The sequence below is a fragment of the Corvus brachyrhynchos genome, unplaced genomic scaffold (genome assembly GCF_000691975.1).
Source record: "Corvus brachyrhynchos isolate BGI_N302 unplaced genomic scaffold, ASM69197v1 scaffold115, whole genome shotgun sequence".
In the NCBI taxonomy this organism is placed as follows: Eukaryota; Metazoa; Chordata; class Aves; order Passeriformes; family Corvidae; genus Corvus; species Corvus brachyrhynchos.
In genome coordinates, this window is record NW_008239553.1 from 9,487,734 (window position 1) to 9,507,381 (window position 19,648).

Sequence of the window (19,648 nt, forward strand, 5' to 3'; positions counted from 1 at the left end):
TTTCCCTATAATATCTGCTGGTCAGCTGCTCCCCTGCAGCAGAAAAGCCCCTGGGACACTGCCTTGGCCCCTGCCATCCCCTGTCTGACACTGGGGGTGTTGTTCTGAGGAGCCTCCACAGCTCCTTCTCTCTGGCAGTTTTTGGCCACCTCTTTTATATTTGCCATACTTCTCCTACACCCAAATCTGTGCTTCAGTGGCAAAGTCAGTGGTGATAGATAAAACTGACCACAGGAGGGTAACTGAATAGCAGAAGACCAGGAGCTCTTGTGGGTGGCTCTTACAGACGTGGAGGAAGGTCACGTGCTGCTGTCACAACATGAACAATGTGGAGGGACCAAAATGAGTTCCCCATCTGCTGTACCCTGTGCATTTGTGCCCTGTCATTCCTTCATCATCACCACGGCTGCATCAGCCCCTGGAAAGTGTGTGAATGAGTTAAATGCAGCCCCAATCAGTCATGTAAAGGGATGGGATTTCCCCTGTTTCTGCAGAGGGAAGCAATATAGCAGCATGAGTGCCAGCACCCTGCAGCAGACAGACTGCAAGTGTCATATTAGAAAGCATCAAAACAAAAGAAAAGCACAGTGTAACCTCGGACTTGTCTTATATAACTGTGCAGGCACAGATCAAGCCTTTGTTATTGGAAAGGTTCAGACCAGGGTCTTAATCCCAAAGACAATTCTTCAAGTCACTCATGAATATGTAAATTTGGAAGCTCTGTACTTATTATTCATGTAGCAGCCACAAGCTGGGGACCATGTAAGACTTAAAATACAATGTAATCTTCAAAACCAAAGCTATCTGTTTTTTTTTTTTTAATGCAAGCCAAGACTTCATGAAGTCAAATGATTATGAGGTAGTAATAAAGTTACTTTAAAGAGTATTTTGCTAAGAGGTTAAAGCAATCATTGAAGCACTACATATACTCAATTGCACGTGCTATGTTTTGAAATCATCTGTAAAGATATGGACAACTTCTGTTCTTGTTAAATTGCAATAGCTTTTTTTTTTCCCCTAAGAAATAAACTAACTTATAAAATATACTCTTATAAAGTGGTAATTTTAATCACTTTGAAATTCAGATCAATAGTTGAATAAAACTTGATAATGTATTTTAAAAGAAAACAAAATATCAGACAGTTCAGAAGTCTCGAGAGAACATCCTAATGCTGACCAGTCTAGACCCTTTCCCTGTGGCTTTTTGGGTGATACATACCTCCAGACACAGCAAATAAACAAGTGATCAATGTGCTCTATGATCCCACTTAAAACAGAGGCTTGGGAAATAGGCAACCTGTTCCTGACTGTCTCTGGCTTCCTGAGTCACCTTAGTCATGTCACTGCATCAATTTGTATCAAAGCCCCTCAATCAGAGGTCAGGTCCTCCTCTATCACCTCCCAAAATGATTGTCCTCTGCTGCTGTGAGGGCAGCGAATGCACAAGGACTGGCCTTGTCCCTTACCCACAGAAGGACAGGTGCCATGCAGGGCAGCTGGCAGCCCTGGCATGGGAGCAGCAAAAAGGCCTTTGTAATTCTACCCGGCTGGTGACTGCCATGCCACGACATGAATGCACAGAGAAGACCTCCTAATACTCAATTCAGACAAAAGCCAAGTGAGAGCCCTGAAAGCTTCCCTGAGTAAAGACTGCAGGATCCATCCCTCCAATGTTTCTGTTCAGAGTATGCATGAGCATGGTTTAGGTACACAGAGGCAAAATAAAATCCCCTTCAGTTATTACAAAATATTAAATTATTCATTCAACTACAGCAGGTAAGAGAAGCCCAAAGAGCTGTTCACACCTGCTGGTTATATCCAGCTCATTGACTGGCTGTGCTTCTCACAACTATGCTGCCTGTGAGAATTTCTCACAGCTGAGAGCAGGGATGAGGCCACTGATCTTTGAGGGCTGAGGAAAAGTCTGTGTTATAACAGAACACAGAGTATTGAGAGGTCCTGCTACAGTCCTGTTGGGATCTAATGACACCAGGGTACTAACAGGAAGGCTCTGCTATGACACTGTGCTTTCAAAGGCACCATTGTCATTCTCCTTGCTCACAGCCAAGTCACAGCGTTAACTACCAGATTCACTGACTTCCCTGTTGTGATCCTCTCCATAGCCAGAAAATCACCAGGAGGAGCTTTCTTTTCATAACTAATACAAATAAAATCAAGTCAACAAACTACTGGATTTTCCTTAGAACGAAAATTAATCAGCCAGATTATCTACTGCACGCACGTGAAGCTGTTTGAATTTAGTAATCACAAAATGTGGGCCTGTCATACACAAAGCAAAGATGGCAATTAGTGCCACCACGGCAGGACTTTCAGACGAGGATAATCCAACTCAGAAGCTCTAAAACCAGCCTGGTGTCTGACAACATTGAGCTCTGCCTTGAAGTGTGCAGCACAGCCATTTAAAAGCGTGGTCTAGACCACAAGAGACCAAGAGACAATGAGACTACAAATTGTCTTAGGCAGGCCAAAGAAGATCCTTCCTCTGTTTGATAGGATCAGTTTAGGGAATTTACTTAGAAGGCCATAGTTTAAGGGCAGTTTTTAAAGGAATGAATGCCTTTTGCTGCAACAGTATAAGCTGACTGGCAGATTTCTTCCTGATACAGAAGAAAAAGCTAATGAAAATATAACAAAGGTCAAATGCCATTTTTAGTTGCATGCTGCCTTTGCATTTTCCAGTGCTCCCTTCCAACTGACTCATAAATAATCTCTTCCCAGGAAGCAGCATGCACCACTAATATGTTTTCCCAGGATTCTTTGTTTTCCTTGCTGTAACTGACTCTTGGTAATGAAATTACAGTCTGAACTGGATCAACCCAGTGCAACACAAAGGTTCCTTTGGATAGTACCAAGGCAGTCTGAGGCACTCAGATCAGAGGAGGCTCTTTTAAAAGATGAATCATTGCCTCAATGAAGTGCAGCTGTTGGGATTCTCTGTGATAACCTAAGAGATGAAGAGCAATCCCTTGCTCAGCCAGGAAGACTGGAAGGACAGACCTGCCACCTTCATCTTGGACACCAGGTCGTCTCGCTCTGCTGTGTACTGCAGCCTTGAAAGACCTTGATCCCTTTCTCTGCAACTTCAGCTGTACTCAGCACAACTAGCACAGCTGAACTGGACAAATACTAATTAAAATCATGTCCACGGTGTACTATACACACCTGGCCCCCATAAAGAAATGCAAGAAAAGCATTTCTGTCGTAGCTAAACCAGGCCATATGACAATTGCATGATTCTCTCCTTTGCGTTCCTTCACCAACCATCCTACATAGCAAATGACCCCAAGATGCAATAAATGGCTCTGAGTAACACATCACTTTACATTTAATATTTGGAAACATCTAGGTGGCACCTGACTGCTTTCAACTAAAACACAGCATGCTGGATTTCAAAGCTAGTTACAGTAAGAGCAATATCAAGCCAAAATACAATAATAGAATTTGAAAAACACAAGCCAAAAACCTGGCATCTCAGACTAATTTTCAGCAGAGCACCACAGCAATGTGAGGAAGAGTATTTTCAACAAAGCAAGTGAGTGGAGAAAAGCATGAAGGCATCTCAAACATCTGCTTTGACAGAACTGGACCCCAACAGCTGACCAAGGCCCAAAATAATAGGACAATCCCTACATTCCTTCCCTCGAGGAAAACAAAGTGCCTGCAGGGGTTGGTGGTGGGGAGGGTGGCAGAAGTTGGTCTGGCTATATGACTAATCCAAATACATCAAAACAACTCTTCTGATAACTGTGAAGGAGAAAAAAAGTGGGTTTGAGCCAAGTGAAACTACTAGACCTGAAACCTGAGTCTGGGAAAGTCCAGGGCTACCCTGATGATAGGGATAAAAAGCTTTTGACTGCAGAGGCCAGCTGCCCGTGTGTGCTGCCACACAAGCAACTGTCAATTGTTTGTTCTTTCTCCTTCCCACTCTAGTCCCAACATCTTTCAGCAGATTGGGCTCTTGGACTATACTTTGTCTTCTTCCCAATTTGCAGCTGCTCAGGACAGTGCTCCTCAGGTTGCAATATCTTTCTTTCCTTACCCTCATAAGAGATGGGTCCAAAAGTTGTGTCTTCTTATTCTTCTCCATACCAAGTATTTGAGTATGAGAGATGGGATAAAGCACAGACATTTTTTACTCTGTAGGACAGGTTATACCCATTTCTTTCCTTGGTTTTCCTCTACACTACAGTTCTTTGCCCCACACAGAAAAGGGCTATAGGTAAGCCTGCAATTGTCCCACCTCACTTGCTGCTTTTTCCCTTCCCTCCCTGCAGAAATGTCTTAATTATTTATGCCTGTACAGCATCTTGCACCCATCTGTTCTAGTATAAATACTGACAAACCCAATAAATTGTGCAGTGTGCAGGATGAAAGAAGACCTTCCTGTCCTCAGAGAGAGATGGTATCTGTACACATTTTTGAATGCAGCATTGTCAATTAAATACTGCAACATGAGGAAAAGAATAAAATCACTTAACCAGCAGCTGATTATTTCTGGTAATTAAACATCTGATCCTTTAAATTTAAGGAGGAGTAATGCTGGGGTTCATTCCCAACTAAATTCATTCTTCAACCCTTTTAATGCCCCAACACATCAACTACTGCAAATTGGAAATAAGGACATTTTAAAATAATTTAATCTGGTCCCTGATGGTTTTTTCACCTACTTGCTGTCATGTCTCCTCCAACATTTTAGTTTTTTCATTACTGTGCAGAAAAAATCTTTTTCCCAACCCTTCTCATTTCAATGTGTTTTCACATTACAGCACAGAGGGAGCCCCCCAGGCTCGCTATTAGACCCTGTAGATACATGGGGAAAACCCTGACTGAAGTCTGGAACATCCAGATTCCAAAACATTTTCATAGTGAGACTCTGCAGATGAAAACTATGCAAGAGGTTTTGATACCACAAGCTATCCTATGGGAAAATGTTCCAAAACTGCCTTTACTTCTATACTAAACAAGCATCATAATGTATGCTTTTCCTACTCATCCATCTGTTTGTGTTTTGCAGGAAATCTGTGAGAATCCACGGTTTATTATTGGTGGAGCCAACAGAACAGATATCTGCCAAGGAGAATTAGGTATGAAATTCTTACTTTAACTCTGCACTTTTTAAAGTCTGCATCAAAATTTAGCTCTCACTTAAGTTTCTTTTGCTTCCAAGGTGATAACTGAAATCCTCTGTCTCAGTGTATCACTACACATCTACTGATTCCTTCGCTCTGTAGCAAATTGTTGACATCTGCTTAGTAGCAATCTAGGCAAGAACTTTTAGTGAAAGATTTACATGACACAGGGAATTCTTAATGCAGGCAACAGTGTTCATCAGATTTTAGGCTTTTTCTAAAGTACAGGGAGTATCATCTGTTCAGCATGTGTGTATTCAGCCATGAACAATGCCCAGGAACATTTCTAGAGAATAAATAAAGTGCTAAAGTACTGCTGAACACATGGAGAATCTTGCTCTACTGAGAATTTAGATGTTACTTTGCAGTATCTCTGGTTTTCCCTTTGATTCTAGTTGCTCTCTCCCTTCATTTTGTCTGCTGCTTCTGCTCGTTTACAGGTAATTGCTGGTTTCTGGCTGCCATTGCTTGCCTGACCCTGAATAAAAAACTACTCTGTAGAGTCATACCTCATGACCAGTCCTTTATACAAAACTATGCTGGCATTTTTCACTTCCAGGTGAGTCACTCCGTCTAGTGGTAAGTGTATGTATTTACCCAAGGCTCAGCTCTTGGCATGGCTCTTTCCTCTTTCACCACCCTTTGGAAGCATGAGTGACACCAGGGAGGAAAAGGGATTGAATTGCTTCACCCCAAACTCTTCCATCAGGGCAGTCACAGAAGGGCCAGCCAATAAAAGCAATTAGGGAGCATTAACCCACCAAGGAAGCATTTGCAGATTGCTGTGTCCTGGGTGTAAGCAGTAACAACAGGTGCCTGGTCCTGCCTGATGGCTCAGATGGAGCTCTACAGCCAGCACAGACACACGGGTACTTGGCAACACCAGCTATTCTTAGGTCCACAAATAGCTGGTCTGTCTAAACAAGTTATCGAAGAACTTCTTATTCAGAAAAGATTGACTGCTTTCCACATTTCCTTTGGTTCTCTTAAGGGACTTCTTTGCCCAAGGGAATTCAGTCCAGCTGCCTCCCTCACAGTAGCCATCAGTTTTGGCCACATTACAAAGCAGTCAATTTCCACATTTCTCCTCTCTCAGCCTGACTTTTCAGCCAGGCTTCCCCTCCCTGCACCAAGTCAATTCAGTTTGGGGATTTCTGTTTGCCTTTGTGCAGTTCTGGCGCTATGGAGACTGGGTGGATGTCGTCATCGATGACTGCTTACCCACCTACAACAACCAGCTGGTCTTTACCAAGTCCTCCCAGCGCAACGAGTTCTGGAGCGCCCTCCTGGAAAAGGCCTATGCAAAGTAAGGCAAACTGCGGGGCTCTGCCTGGGGCGGTGTTTAAACCACTGCATACAGCATTTAGGAGCACACAGAGAATGTACCTGAATACACCCATTCTCCCATGCCTTGGAGTTGGGGATGGGTTAAAGCATACTTTCTAGGAAGTTGTGCTACTCATTCAGAAATCATTTGATTTTCAGCATATCTTTCTTTTTTTTCTACATGTGCAGGTGGCATGTTTTAGAACTTTTAACTTGTGAGTTACCAGACAGATGGTTTGTGGACTTTTTTAGTATGTGTGTTTACATAGCTGTAGTTATAAACACACAAGATGGATATAAATATATAGGTCGGTATCTTTACTTGTGTAAAAGAATCTTTTTCTTTTCTCATTTCTTTTTTTCAAGACTCCATGGGTCATATGAAGCTTTGAAGGGAGGCAACACCACTGAAGCCATGGAGGACTTCACCGGAGGAGTCACAGAGTTCTACGAGATAAAGGATGCCCCTAAAGATATCTATAAAATCATGAAACATGCCATTGACAGAGGATCCCTCATGGCCAGTTCCATTGATGTGAGTCTGTATGAACTTTGCAGACAAGAAATGACAGAGGAGAGGGACCTCTCCATTGGTAACCAAATATATACCATCTTTGGGACTGCTTGGTTTAGGCCGCATAGAAAACATCCATTTCTAGGAGATGGAGTAATCCCCACTAGAGACCATCCATTAGCAAATAGTGAGTGCCTAAAGGGAAATAAACAGAAGCAGAACAAGAAGGTGGAAAGAATGGGTGCAATCAGCAAAACCAGCACTCCTTCCCCCTCAAGATCCTCACCCAGTGAAATGAGGTTTGTGTGGGGATGCTGCAACTCTGTTAAGATACAAATCTTCATGTCAAAGATGTTAAGTGTGCAAATTAACATTTTATTGGCAACATGGCCTCAGATTGTCTTCACTTACTGTGGTAAATTTAAAAGTTAAAAAATAAATACTTTATAGAGTACGATATTGCAAAGTAAAGGTGGGAGAACAAACAGTGCTACTGACCACTGTAGATAGGTATGGACATAATGAGGGAAAAGAAATGTAATCTAGGCTTTACCACTCATCTTCCTGCATGATACTTTTCTCCCATTCTCTGTGCCAGGATGACCTAGGCTTTTCCTACGGATCAGCTCCTCGGAGCAACATTGGGGAACTGATTGCTCGCATGGTGAAGAATCAAGAAAACGCACAGATGACTCAGCCCACTGTAGACTACCAGGGGATGGATGAGAGGCCAGCCTGGGTATGTCTCCTAAGCAGTTGACTTCAGAGTGCTTTTATCTACAGTTAGAGAAACATATCACCTATGTTTTTAAATCCTTATTTGGCTTCACAGAACAGCACCAAAGAAATGTTCTTATGGATGCTGTTTGACATGTGTGTTAAAAGACTTCAGTGCTTTCAAGCACAGTGACTGATACTAGAGGGCTTCACTGATACTGAGGCTTTAAAGGGCTGTTGGCTTGTGACACAAGCTTATAATTTGCAGAACAAGAAATTTATTAGTGGATTTTATCAAGTCTCTTGCTTGTGGAGAGAACAAAAAAATTAAAATACTGGAATAGAACAAGATCCTTGAGTGTGCATGGAATGTCAAAGAAAGAAAAAGCAAGCTCTGCACAGTTCTCACTCCAGGCAAAAAAGCTCTTGGTAAACTTATTTTAAGACAGAGTGCTCTACCCATAAATGGAGGAGAGGCTGCTCAAGGGATGCTCCTTTTTGATGACTGCCATTAAAGTCCTCATTTAAAATGCCTAACAAGGAAAAGGAAAAACATGCTGAGTTCCTGTATGTGAGGAAATACAAACTCCAGCATATCCACCTAAGTATCTAGCAAAATAAAGAGAGGGATGTTAAAACTCTCTAAGAAAAAGTCCCATATTGGATAACTTCAAAACTTTCAAATCTGTAGAGGGACATTTTGCCTTCTCTGTGTCAGGCAGCTGTCATACCTTGCCCTTTAGGGAGCTGCATTCCCATGACAATGAAATTACATCTCTTGCTTTATAGGAGGGTGGGGAGGGTGGGGCAACAACAAAAAAACCAAAGAAAAATCCTCCACAATTACATCACTTAAAGCTTTTGGTTGTGCAAACTTACTTCTGCATTTGCAGCTGAAATAGCTGATTTTTCCTCTTCTGACATCCATATTTAGTTCTTCCTAAAAGACTGAAATGGTATAATTCTTTGGGAAAGCCCAGTATGACTATCTTGTTTTGCAAGCATGGCTGTCCAAACCACCCGTGTCTGGGGGGAGAATTTCCTCCCCAGTGACTATCTACTAAAAGAAGATTGCAAAACTCTTTCTGTAGTTGCTGTCCCAGCAGCCATTGTGCTGCTGGTTATTGTGTATTCCTGAATCATCACCAAGAAAAAAATCAGGGCTCTTGATGGAAAGAGGCAGATGGAACACTTCCAAAATCTGCACTTTGAGAAGTCATCCAGGGCACCAGAAGTTAATGTTCAACAGAAAGAAGAGAAAGGATTACTGACAAGTAATGATGGCAACAACGTGAGAAGAAATGAAGAAAAAAGGAAATAGGTGCGAGGTTAGCGTAAGAAAACAGAATCAAGAGAAAAGAAACCAAATAGGTGCTGAAGTGAAATAATGGGAAAAAATTGCAACAGCCAGGAAATATTTGGGTGAGATCATCCCCGTGCAAGCTGAGACAGTGTGACCTTAATAATTCTCCCTCAGGATCCAGCCCTGCCTTTATCATGCCATCAGATGTATCAAGAAGGGATGGCAGAGTTACTGACAGGGCCTTGCAGGCATCTCTCAGCAACAGACACAAAGGAGGAGGGGAAGTTTTGCTCATGGTCCACGTGCACATGGCAGGGTGTGCCCCTCCCACCAATACTGGAGATCTCTCCTGCAAGTACAGCAGGCTGTGTGCATCTGCCATCTTGCTCCCAATTCCAGATCTCACAGATAAAACAGCATTTCAAAATTTGCAATTAAAAATCCATCAGACACACTAAAAGCTAATGACTCAGGCCACAAATGTATTTACAGCTGAGCAACACATTGTTATGCCCTTCCTGAATGTTAGATGCAATAAAACAGTGTCAGTTATAGGAACAGTGTATTAAATAGGTAGTTTAGATGTCATTGTGGTAAGACAGCAGCCATGTGGAAAGATGAAAGTATTCTAGGTGTTCATTTGTTTAACCAGTTCACGTGTAATAACCTTATTGAGCTATACATACATACTGTCCTAGAAAAGGCTGAATAGTCCTTCTAATACAAAAAGCTAATTACTTTGACTAAGCAGGCTATATCCTTCCATGTTCCAAATGCAAAAAGCAATAGCCTACAAAAAAGGGGAAAATACACCAGAAAATGTCCTTTGCAGTTGATATTATTAACTTTTCCCATTTTTAGTTCATGCTTCACTCCTTTCTAACCAACACCCTGAATTCTATGGGCTTAGCTTGACTACCTTGACAAACACGAAGAGGAGAACAAGGCAAAAAGTCCTGTCACCTGAACGGTGTCACCCTCCCTCGGAAAGGCCTGGCTGGCAGCACCTGTGCTCGAGCAGGCAGCTGAGCTTGGCGTGAGTCCCACGGGTTTTCCCCTCTGTCTAACAGACCATAATGCCGATGCAGTACGAGACACGGATGTCCTGCGGGCTCGTCAAAGGCCACGCCTACTCCGTGACGGCCGTGGAGGAGGTACGTGCACCGCACCGCTGCCCTGCGGCCGCGGCTCAGCGCCGGGCTGGCACCGCGCACGGCAGCAAAGCCCTGAGAGGCGTGGAAAGCGAGGCCAATTATGAGCCAAGGAAACAAAGTTATAGTCAAATGAGTAAAAACCTTGTGGACAAAGAAACCTATCCAAGTTTTGGCTTTCTGGGGAAATGCCCACTTGGGCAAAGGTAGCCACAGGCAGCCACCTCCTTGTGTTACAGCCTTCCCACAGTCACCCCAAGATGATCAGGCTGGGGTATGGCCCAGAAAAGCACCATCACTGAAGAAGCTGGTGACAGGCAGAAAATTTCCTTTTGAACCTACTCTCAGTCTATTCTTGTTGCATTCTTTTTTCAATCAGACAGTATTTAAAGGGGAGAAAATACGTCTGGTAAGGCTGAGAAACCCCTGGGGCCAGGTGGAATGGAATGGAGCCTGGAGTGACAAGTGAGTAAAACACAGCTTCATGGGATTTGAAAAAGAAGTTGTAGCTTTATTGGCCTTTATGCAGCTTGTGCATAACCCTAATATTCAGTGATGAGGTATCTGAATTTTCTTTGTTGTCATTTTGAAGTTGATTGAGTGTTTAGCTGAAGCTGTAAAAAAGAAAAGAGTACCTAGTAAGATGTTAAGAGGGACTTTAATAAATGTAAATGAAGACAGAGCCCAGTCTAATGACATTAAATCTGATTTTACTGTCTATAAAGTTCAGCAATGTCCATTTTCAAAACAAGATGTGACAGTAGAAAAATCTTTTTAAGTTATGAAAGAACCAAATGAAGCAAGATGTCAGGGTTTTCCTAAAAGGAATTTCTATAGCTACTCCAGCAACGATAGTCTGCAAGCACCTTTTTCTTCAAGCTAAGTAAAATTAACACAGTTCAGCAGATGTTTGAGAGCTAGTAAGAGGAATCCTAAAGGCAAGGCAAAGAGAAGTAAGACAATTGCTTTTTTTATTTGGGCATGTGGAGAAGAGGGTAGCATTGAAAACAAATAGTTGCAAGGCTTACAAAGGAAAAATTATGTGGAGGTAGCAAGATGATTCTTGATTTTTCACTCTGAGGCTAAGGTGTAGAAACTTTAATGAAAACTGTGTTGTAAGTCCTAAAATAACTCATTTACTCCTTTGAAGGTCAGAGGAATGGAACTCTGTTAATGAAGCAGAGAAAATCCGCCTGCAGCACAAGGTCGTGGAGGATGGGGAGTTCTGGTGAGAACATCAGTCAAAAACCTGTGCTTCTCGAGGAAATATGCAATCATAGCAAAAATGAATGACATTGCACTACTACAAATCTGCTAAAACCATTGCAGTGATCTCTGTCCCCCTTCATAATCCCAATAAGCCCTGCTCTGTGATCCTCTCATTCTCCCACCAGGGATTATTCAGTGCCATCAGCACAGTCTTTCTAATTATGTTACACTTCCACAAGCTCTCCATCACCCTTCCTACATACCATCCTTTCAGCTCAGTTTCCCTGAGTTTGGAGCTGTACCTGTGGTAATTGACCTACCAGCAGACCAAAAGTATTTAGAAAACATGGCACTCCCACTGCAAACTTGTCCCAGTACTGACAGTAGTGTTGGTCACCATCCTCCACCTCCCCAGATTCTTTCAGACAAGTGTCAACCATGTAAATCCATTTGGGTTCAATTTCCTCTCAATTCTTCCAGGATGTCTTTTCAAGATTTCATGAGGTACTTCACAAAGCTTGAGATGTGTAACCTCACACCTGATACTCTGGAAGCGGATAAATTCCAGACCTGGACTGTGTCAGTCAACGAAGGGCGCTGGGTGAGAGGCTGCTCAGCTGGAGGTTGCCGCAATTATCCAGGTGAGCAAAGGGTCCTGAGAGATATGGCCTCTTTGATGGGAACTAGGTTAGATCCCAAAGGTTAAGTCATACCACAGCCTGATTAGTGCTCAGCCATAGGAAAAGCCTTGCTTCCTCAGTGGACAAGGCATGCAATTGGTAGCTGGAAATCTTCTGTCACTATATTGTAACAGAACATTGTACGCCCAAAAGGCAGCCCTGGCAAAGATAAATCATTGTTCAAGTATTTCACAGTGCCCCAAGTAAAAGGGATAAATTTCACCCTAACAGATTTCACTTGGGAAATCCACTTTGGTGGATTAGTGATAGGGTTAGGGACTTTGGAAGTTTATCAGGTGACGGTTCTTCATATATCCTCATTTCCTATGCAGTTGTTAGAACTAAGTAACAGCCATAACATGTGAAAAAACCCATGTATGTCTTAGCCCAATTTTAGCCTTTCCCTCAGGAGCCATAGGCAGGGAACTTCAAAGTTCTCTTTGATCATGAGCATCATTAGAAGACTGAAGCTTTACATGTTTTCTCTGGGTTGCTGGTGGGATTTCACAGATACATTTTGGACCAATCCCCAGTATCGCTTGAAGCTGCTGGAGGAAGATGATGATCCTGAGGATGAAGAGGTTATCTGCAGCTTCCTTGTCGCACTGATGCAGAAAAACAGGAGGAAAGAGCGCAAGCTGGGAGCCAACCTGTACACCATTGGCTTTGCCATCTATGAGGTAACAGCTCTAGATTTTTCTCTTTGCACTGTGGTTGCAAATCCCAATAGTATGCATTTACCAAGAGAGCCACTGAATCATTCAGGCTGATTACATCATTTGCAATTTTTGCTTTGCAAGGAAGTCAGGGGAAATTTGGAAGAGAGGAAGGAAATTTAAGTCTTTCTAACTGCTCCTACCACAGAAACATCAGTTTACTCATTTATTAAGACACTTTTTAGGCTTTTATAGTGACCTAATGCCAGATTTTAACATATTCTTTACCTAACTTTCCCTATATGCTTCAATCTCCCTTTCATCCTTTCTGAAACTAAGCATTTAATTGGCAGAATAGTGTGAAGAAGGAAACAGACATCCAAGACTCCTACATAGCAATTAACTGTCCCTGCTATTGACTTGATGAAAAAGTCAATTTACTCAGTCCCTTACACAAACATATTTGGTTCAGATTTTAGCTGATTTCATGTAGATGCCAAGAAATCTAGAAAGGAAGAGGGAAAGTGCTTATATGCTTATGCAGCTCTGACCATTTCTTCTCTCTATTTCTCCCTAAGGTGCCCAAAGAGGTATGCGCAGAACGGAGCCAGATTGACATCTTGGTGTATACCCACAGCTAGTGTTACTGTAGTGCCTGTCAGTAAGTCAGCAGGAGACTGTCCAGTCAAGTTTGTTTTCAGGGATGTAACAGCAGTAGAACTGCTAACCTTTTTGCTTTGAGTGTTTATTAGTAACATTTTGTGAGTAATTTTTAGTTCCCTCTCACTCGCACCCCATTTTCACTTGCACCTTTTCCTCAGTGCTTCTTTTCTCTTCTGTGGTGACCTGGCCATCACTTGCACAGTTGGCCAGAGATCCAGGAAGCAGTGCCTGTGAGGGCTTTGCCTCTGCAATCCATGCAGAACCACCCTAAGCCACTTCCATTTCCTCCTAAAAATAATGCAAATGGACTGCATTCTGCAGTCACAGAGTTTTCTCTGTAGTCTTAGAATTTGTTTAGAAAATTAATGATATTTTCAGACATTGAAGAAAGCTTATTGAAAGTACACAGATTACATTTTTTCTGAGCCTGACAGTAGCTGAATCATTGGCATCACAAGTTTTGCTAACAAGCTCACCCAAAGGCTGTTACCTGGAAAACATGAGGATGACAGTCTGAATGTTGTCTTTGCCAGCTATCTTACAGATGGTTATTTCTGCAAGAAACAGACTGCAAGTGTTCTTAGCCCACAGTTTTTGGCTTAATTTTCATATTTGAACTAATACAATGTTCGATTGTCACATTTGTGTAGCAGATACAGAATTCATGTTTTGTCCAGACAAGGACACATTTTCACTGAAAGCACCTTCACTTTACCACTCTGCATGTAGGAGTTACACCATTTGCTTACAGCATTCCTTGCCATACTACCCTCCAAGGAAAGCAGCTGAGCTTTGGTTACATACAACCCAGCATCTAGCAAAAGAGTCCGATAAAAGTGCCTACATGGCAGAAGTCAGCCACACAATCTGCAGGTCAGCCCTGGAGCAGCCCTCAGAAGCCAACTAGACTCAGTCAGCAGAAACTTAAGGGTGACAGACTCTGTATCTGCCACCAGCTACCACCCCTCCTCAGCTCCCTGCTTGCTGAGCTGCTGCTTCCTGTGTTTTCTGTCCCAGCTGTGCGCTGCCCGCATGGCAACCCACCTGGGCAATGGGCAAGACTTCCTTGAAGACAAACTGACTCATTTGTTCTGCAGATGCATGGTACTAAGCACCACTTGCAGAAGGATTTTTTCCTCTACAATGCCTCCAAAGCTAGAAGTAAGACCTACATAAACATGCGAGAAATCTCTGAGCGCTTCCGCTTACCTCCCAGCGAGTACGTCATCATCCCATCGACATATGACCCCCACCAGGAGGGAGAATTCATCCTCAGGGTCTTCTCAGAGAAAAGAAGTCTTTCAGAGTAAGTTGTAGAGCCATTTATCTGCCCATATATGTGGAGTGACCTTACTAGTCTGCTGAAGTCATGTTACCGGTTTGCTACACCCTGCTTTTTATTTTCTTAACCTCATTAGAAACTCCAAATGCAAATTCATTTCTACAAGATTACTTTACAGACTAACAAGAACCTGCTTTGAATTGTCTTTGGAGAAGCTTACTGCTTGCAGGATATCCTTTGCAAACAAACTATTAGCCATTTACTAAGGCCCAAGAACTTCTGTTTTACTTCCAGTTCACTGTTATCAAGGCTCTTCATAGGAGCAAGCCAGGCAGCCGCCGTCCTGGAAATGGTACTTGGGATTTCAGCTCAAACTGGGAAAAAGCTACACCTAGCGCCTGCAGCTGTAATGCTGGAAGCCAGCCCATACCACTGGCTGCTTGGAAAGTTCAAGTGGCTGCTTAAAAACCACCTAAAGAAACAAGCAACTTTGGGAACAGTCACTTTCCTGATTTATTTATTTATTTTCTGCTTTCTACTTAGGGAGGTTGAAAACATGATTGAGGCAGAGCGTCCGTTGGTAAGTACTGTCCTGGTCCTCTTTTGTGTATAGGGGAAGGGGGAAGAGGAACATGATACCTAGGGAAACCTACAGCAGGAAACCATTTGCAGCTACCTGACAGCACCTTTATCACAAATTCTCAAGATATTCCTGTTGACACTTGCTTTATGTATGCTACTTTCTGAATTGATTCAAACCAAAATGTTTTTGCAGATTTGAAATCTGGTCCTGGCATAAAGAAGCTGGATGCTAAGCATTATCTTTGCCTCCATCAATGGAGATTACCCATTTACCAAGCGAGGCCTAGCTCTCTGCCCTGAAATATTTTCTTTGTGAAATTGGCATCTCATCTAATAAAGAAAAAAGTACCTTATTTTGAAGTATCTGCTTTCTGAAAAGAGATCCTAAAAGCACTCTGATTCAAAACAGCATCCATGACAAGTTCTAACTCTTCACCCTGGAGTTTTACACATCTTTGTGGGAAAATACTAGAGCTAACAGTACAATTAGTCTTGAAAAAAAATCAGAGGAAATGCTGTTGCACAGAATTGAGCTCCATCACACCTTGCTCAGAAATGTTCCCCTTTTGTTTGCTGTCATAGTAAAAAATAACTGTCCAGATATGGAGGAATTAAATGGTCACTTCAGATATCATTGATCTATGGGCATAGAAGTTCAATCTCCACTGCACTGGCAGGTGGGAAAAAGAAAGGGAATACTCAGAGCTAAAGAGATTTTATTCAAGCAGACAAAGTCCCAGATGAGATGAGATACAGTTTTGCTGTGGTTTCTGCAATGTGTGTGCTTCAGTATGCCATTTCTTGGTGGGTGCATGTTCCCTCATTTTTAGTGATTTGAGTATGGGAACTGGAAAAACAAACATGAGAAACGGAAAAATAAAAAAATAAAAATTTGCCATCAGCTCTGCATAATCTGATCAAGCACTTTTTAATTTTGTCTCTTCACACAGAAGAAAAAGGGCAAGGTAGGTACCTGTGCAACGTGCTAAGTGCCAGCAAGGCAAAGAGCATTTGCAATGCATGAGCAGGGGCAGAGTTCCTTGGTATCATAATTTTCTCTGTGTCTGGAAACTGACCTAGTTAACGAAGGGCATTGGATATGAGGCCATTTGCATGCAGCAAAGATTTTGTCTTCCTACATTAGATTCTAATGAAATAGCATCAGCATCATATTCCCCTCTCACTCAAAGGGGTGGTGAAAGGGTAACAAACTATTCAGCTTTATCACCTCAGTCCTCTGGGTTGCTCTAACTGCCCTTCCTTCCTGCCCCTTCACAGGCAACCTGACACTCCTTGCTGGTGAAAAGCATCCCTTCTCCAGACATGTGCCCTCACACTTGCTTTCCATTGCCTAGTGCAGCAGCCACTCCCCTTTCCTGAAGTTTCTGCTCACCAAAGTCCAGGATTCTATTTTTGATTCGACACATTTTGGACCTTGAAAATGTAATCAGATATTTTAATCCCAAGACAGGCTGATTGTAATTAATACTCTAGAGTAATACATTCACATCATGTAGCAGTTTTTTTCCCTTGTTTTAAATGCACCAAACCAGAACAATTGCACATGGCTGCTTACAGCTGAGTGCTTCAAGAATCAATACAGAGAAAGAACATGCTTCACGTAACTGACAAGGTCCTACACAAATACTCCTTTTCTGTGTAAGATTCACATATGGTTTGTTTTCAGTGCTGCTGTCCTTCATAGAGAGGGGCAAGATCATCAGTTTGTGATGATCTTGTGATGAGAATCTGGGAGGCTTATTTTGCTTAAAAACAGGGGAAAAAAACCACAAAAAAAGCCAACAAAAAAACCCAAACAAACAAACAAACAACAACAACAAAAAAAACTAAAACACTGAAACCAAAACAAAACCACACAAAGAAACCCCAAAGAAAAACAACAACAAACCAAACACATTCAATTACTGTCTGACAAGGAAAGCTAGAACCCAGCAACTGCATTATTTTGCAAAAAGATTTTTGCAGCTTTTTTTAGCATGAGAAGAGCAGTAACTGCAGGAATTTTTCCACCTTTTTTTTTTTTTTTATCCTTTCTTTTCTTTCATTCCAAGAAATGGCTTCTCTTGTCATGCTTTCAAGAGCAGGAGTTGCTGCTGCATGCACTTTCCACAGAATGCTTGTAACCAAATATTTTCCTTTCCACTATTTCTTATGTAATTTCCATTTCTTTTGCTCTCTTCTTCTTCTTCTAGCCTATCATCTTCGTTTCTGACAGAGCGAACAGCAATAAGGAGCTGACAGCAGATGAAAATGCTGGCAAAGACGGTGAAAAAACCCAAGCAGATGAGAAAAAGGTTTCTGCAGCAAGTGGCAGAGGAGGAAATAGGGCTTGGTCTGGATAGCACAAAAGAGTGGCTGGGGAGATAACAGGAATGGGGCAAAGAGGTGTCCTGAGACACTAAACAGCTTCTCATCAATCTTAGCATTACTTGCATCTGGTTTATGTGAATCTAATAAGCATGAGCACAGAGAGACTGTCCCTTCACTTATTTAACAACTCTGCAGGAGGATTTAGTTGCTTGAAAACATCTCCTGGTTGCTCTCTCATACAAGGATCCCAGCTGTGAGAGATCCCTTCCCCACATTCAATTCACTCCTACTCAGTCCCCTGAGTCGGTGCCGCTTTACAGAGGGCACATGCACAAACTGCACCCGAGGGGCTGCAGAAGCTCCTGGCACTGACCACAGCCTCTCCTGTTACAAACTACACACCTTTATCCTAGTCCCTGTTGGCCAGAGGATAAAGGACAGGTAAACCCAGGAGCTCCATCACCCCTCCTCTTTTCCCTCTCTACCAGAGAGGAAGGAAACACAGTAGCAAATTCAAAAGTTTCTGCCTGCAGGTGGGTGAGACACAACATACCTAGCAGCCACATCCCATGTCCAGGCCTGTGGCATCTGGAGGCATGGCTGGAGCATCTGCTTACAGGGAGGGTGCTCTTCTGCTGCATGACTGCCAGAGCACGCAGGTGGCAAAGTGGGAACCAATCTAAATTTTCCTCTGCATTTAGACAAAGGAAAACAAGAACTAAGCCAAGAAATTCACTTTCTTACCTATAATTTTCATTTCCTTTTTCAGTATCAGCTTCAGAGTTTGGGATTACACTTTCCACGTGTCTGAGAAAGCTTCACATTCTTCATTTTCCTCTGTCTCATATGCAATTTGTCTTCACCAAGGGGGCCCCCACATCATAAAGTGTTCTCACATGTTTCTCATTTATAGCCTACAGGGCAGCTGTGAGGCAGATATTGTGTCCCTGCCCGTGGCAGGGGGCTTGAACAAGATACTCTTTAAGGTATCTTGTTCTTGGTACTCTTCTAACCAAAACCATTCTTTGATTTGCCTCTTCTGCTCCAAACTTCTCTTTTGCAATGCTTTGGAACAAAAAATTAGAAGATAACTGCCAGTGGAAGTAATTATTTAGGCTCCTTCAAATAGAAAAGAGAACAATGGGATGAAGTTAAATACTTGGCAGTTTTAAGGAACAGAATTAACAAAAACATGGGGAAAGGAACAGGAGGACAACCCATTCCTCCAAAGGCCTCTGGATTCACTAAGATGATCCCTCACACAAGGGCAAGTGAGCCATCCAGGCCCTTTCTCTTCCCCACTGGGCTAAGGATGTATCTCTTCTTTGCTTATCTCTTTTCAGCGTTCTTCAACAAAAGCTCATGAGGAGAGTGAAGAGCAAAAACAGTTCAGGAATATTTTCCGACAGATTGCAGGGGATGTGAGTATGCAATCGATCCCTGTCTCTGCCATCAAAGCAGCCTGGCCACAACAGCTCCTAAATCAACTACTCCATGGATTCAAAACACTGAATATTAAACTTCCCTTTGAATTTCCTCCCATCGAATTCTCCTTGCGATTTCAAGATAAGCAAAATCAAATAAAAACCCCATTAAGTACACAGCTATCCTCATATATACATATAAGCTATTCTCACCTGAGGGAATCTTATTTAAATGCAGCCTTTTTCTTCAATCCCTCCTACAAGATGCTGTTTTGCACAGCAAGTATAAACAAGTTAGAAATGCAATGCCCTTAGCAAGGGAAGTTAAAGATAAAAACAGATCAAGGAACTACATAAATCAAGTTGCTGCAAATGGGATACAGGAATTTTCTGATTTTGCTATTTGACTTATACACTGGCTTGAAATTACCAGTCATTCTTTTAGTTGTAGTTTAATGAGCATGATATGGTAACTTCAGATCTACTTCAGCCTCAAGAAAGAGCTGGACTAATGTCCAGTTTCATGTTAACTGATGTTTACATAAAGTAGAATGCCCTCTGGTTTGAAACATGTACATGCCTAGTTGAAAGTGACCAAAGACTTTACACTTTTAGCATATCAATCCATAAAATTATGTTTCATAAAGAACCTTGTAACCA

General features: G+C 42.3%; 1 protein-coding gene across 3 annotated transcripts in view; it reads left to right on the plus strand.

The window, feature by feature from the left end:
- The window catches only part of CAPN3 (calpain 3), a 29,298-nt gene that overhangs the window by 3,403 nt on the left and 6,247 nt on the right, over window positions 1–19,648 (plus strand). Inside the window, exons 2-17 of one of the 3 annotated variants that reach the window (XM_017741776.1) lie at window positions 5,036–5,105; window positions 5,591–5,709; window positions 6,323–6,456; window positions 6,843–7,011; window positions 7,589–7,729; window positions 10,081–10,164; window positions 10,541–10,626; window positions 11,312–11,389; window positions 11,851–12,011; window positions 12,561–12,730; window positions 13,285–13,296; window positions 14,467–14,675; window positions 15,195–15,231; window positions 16,184–16,198; window positions 17,447–17,548; window positions 18,908–18,985. In XM_017741776.1, coding sequence (XP_017597265.1) covers window positions 5,036–5,105; window positions 5,591–5,709; window positions 6,323–6,456; window positions 6,843–7,011; window positions 7,589–7,729; window positions 10,081–10,164; window positions 10,541–10,626; window positions 11,312–11,389; window positions 11,851–12,011; window positions 12,561–12,730; window positions 13,285–13,296; window positions 14,467–14,675; window positions 15,195–15,231; window positions 16,184–16,198; window positions 17,447–17,548; window positions 18,908–18,985 — 1,665 coding nt within the window. The remainder of the gene's footprint in view (window positions 1–5,035; window positions 5,106–5,590; window positions 5,710–6,322; window positions 6,457–6,842; window positions 7,012–7,588; window positions 7,730–10,080; window positions 10,165–10,540; window positions 10,627–11,311; window positions 11,390–11,850; window positions 12,012–12,560; window positions 12,731–13,284; window positions 13,297–14,466; window positions 14,676–15,194; window positions 15,232–16,183; window positions 16,199–17,446; window positions 17,549–18,907; window positions 18,986–19,648) is intronic. The other 2 variants (XM_017741777.1, XM_017741778.1) reach the window with 2 other exon arrangements.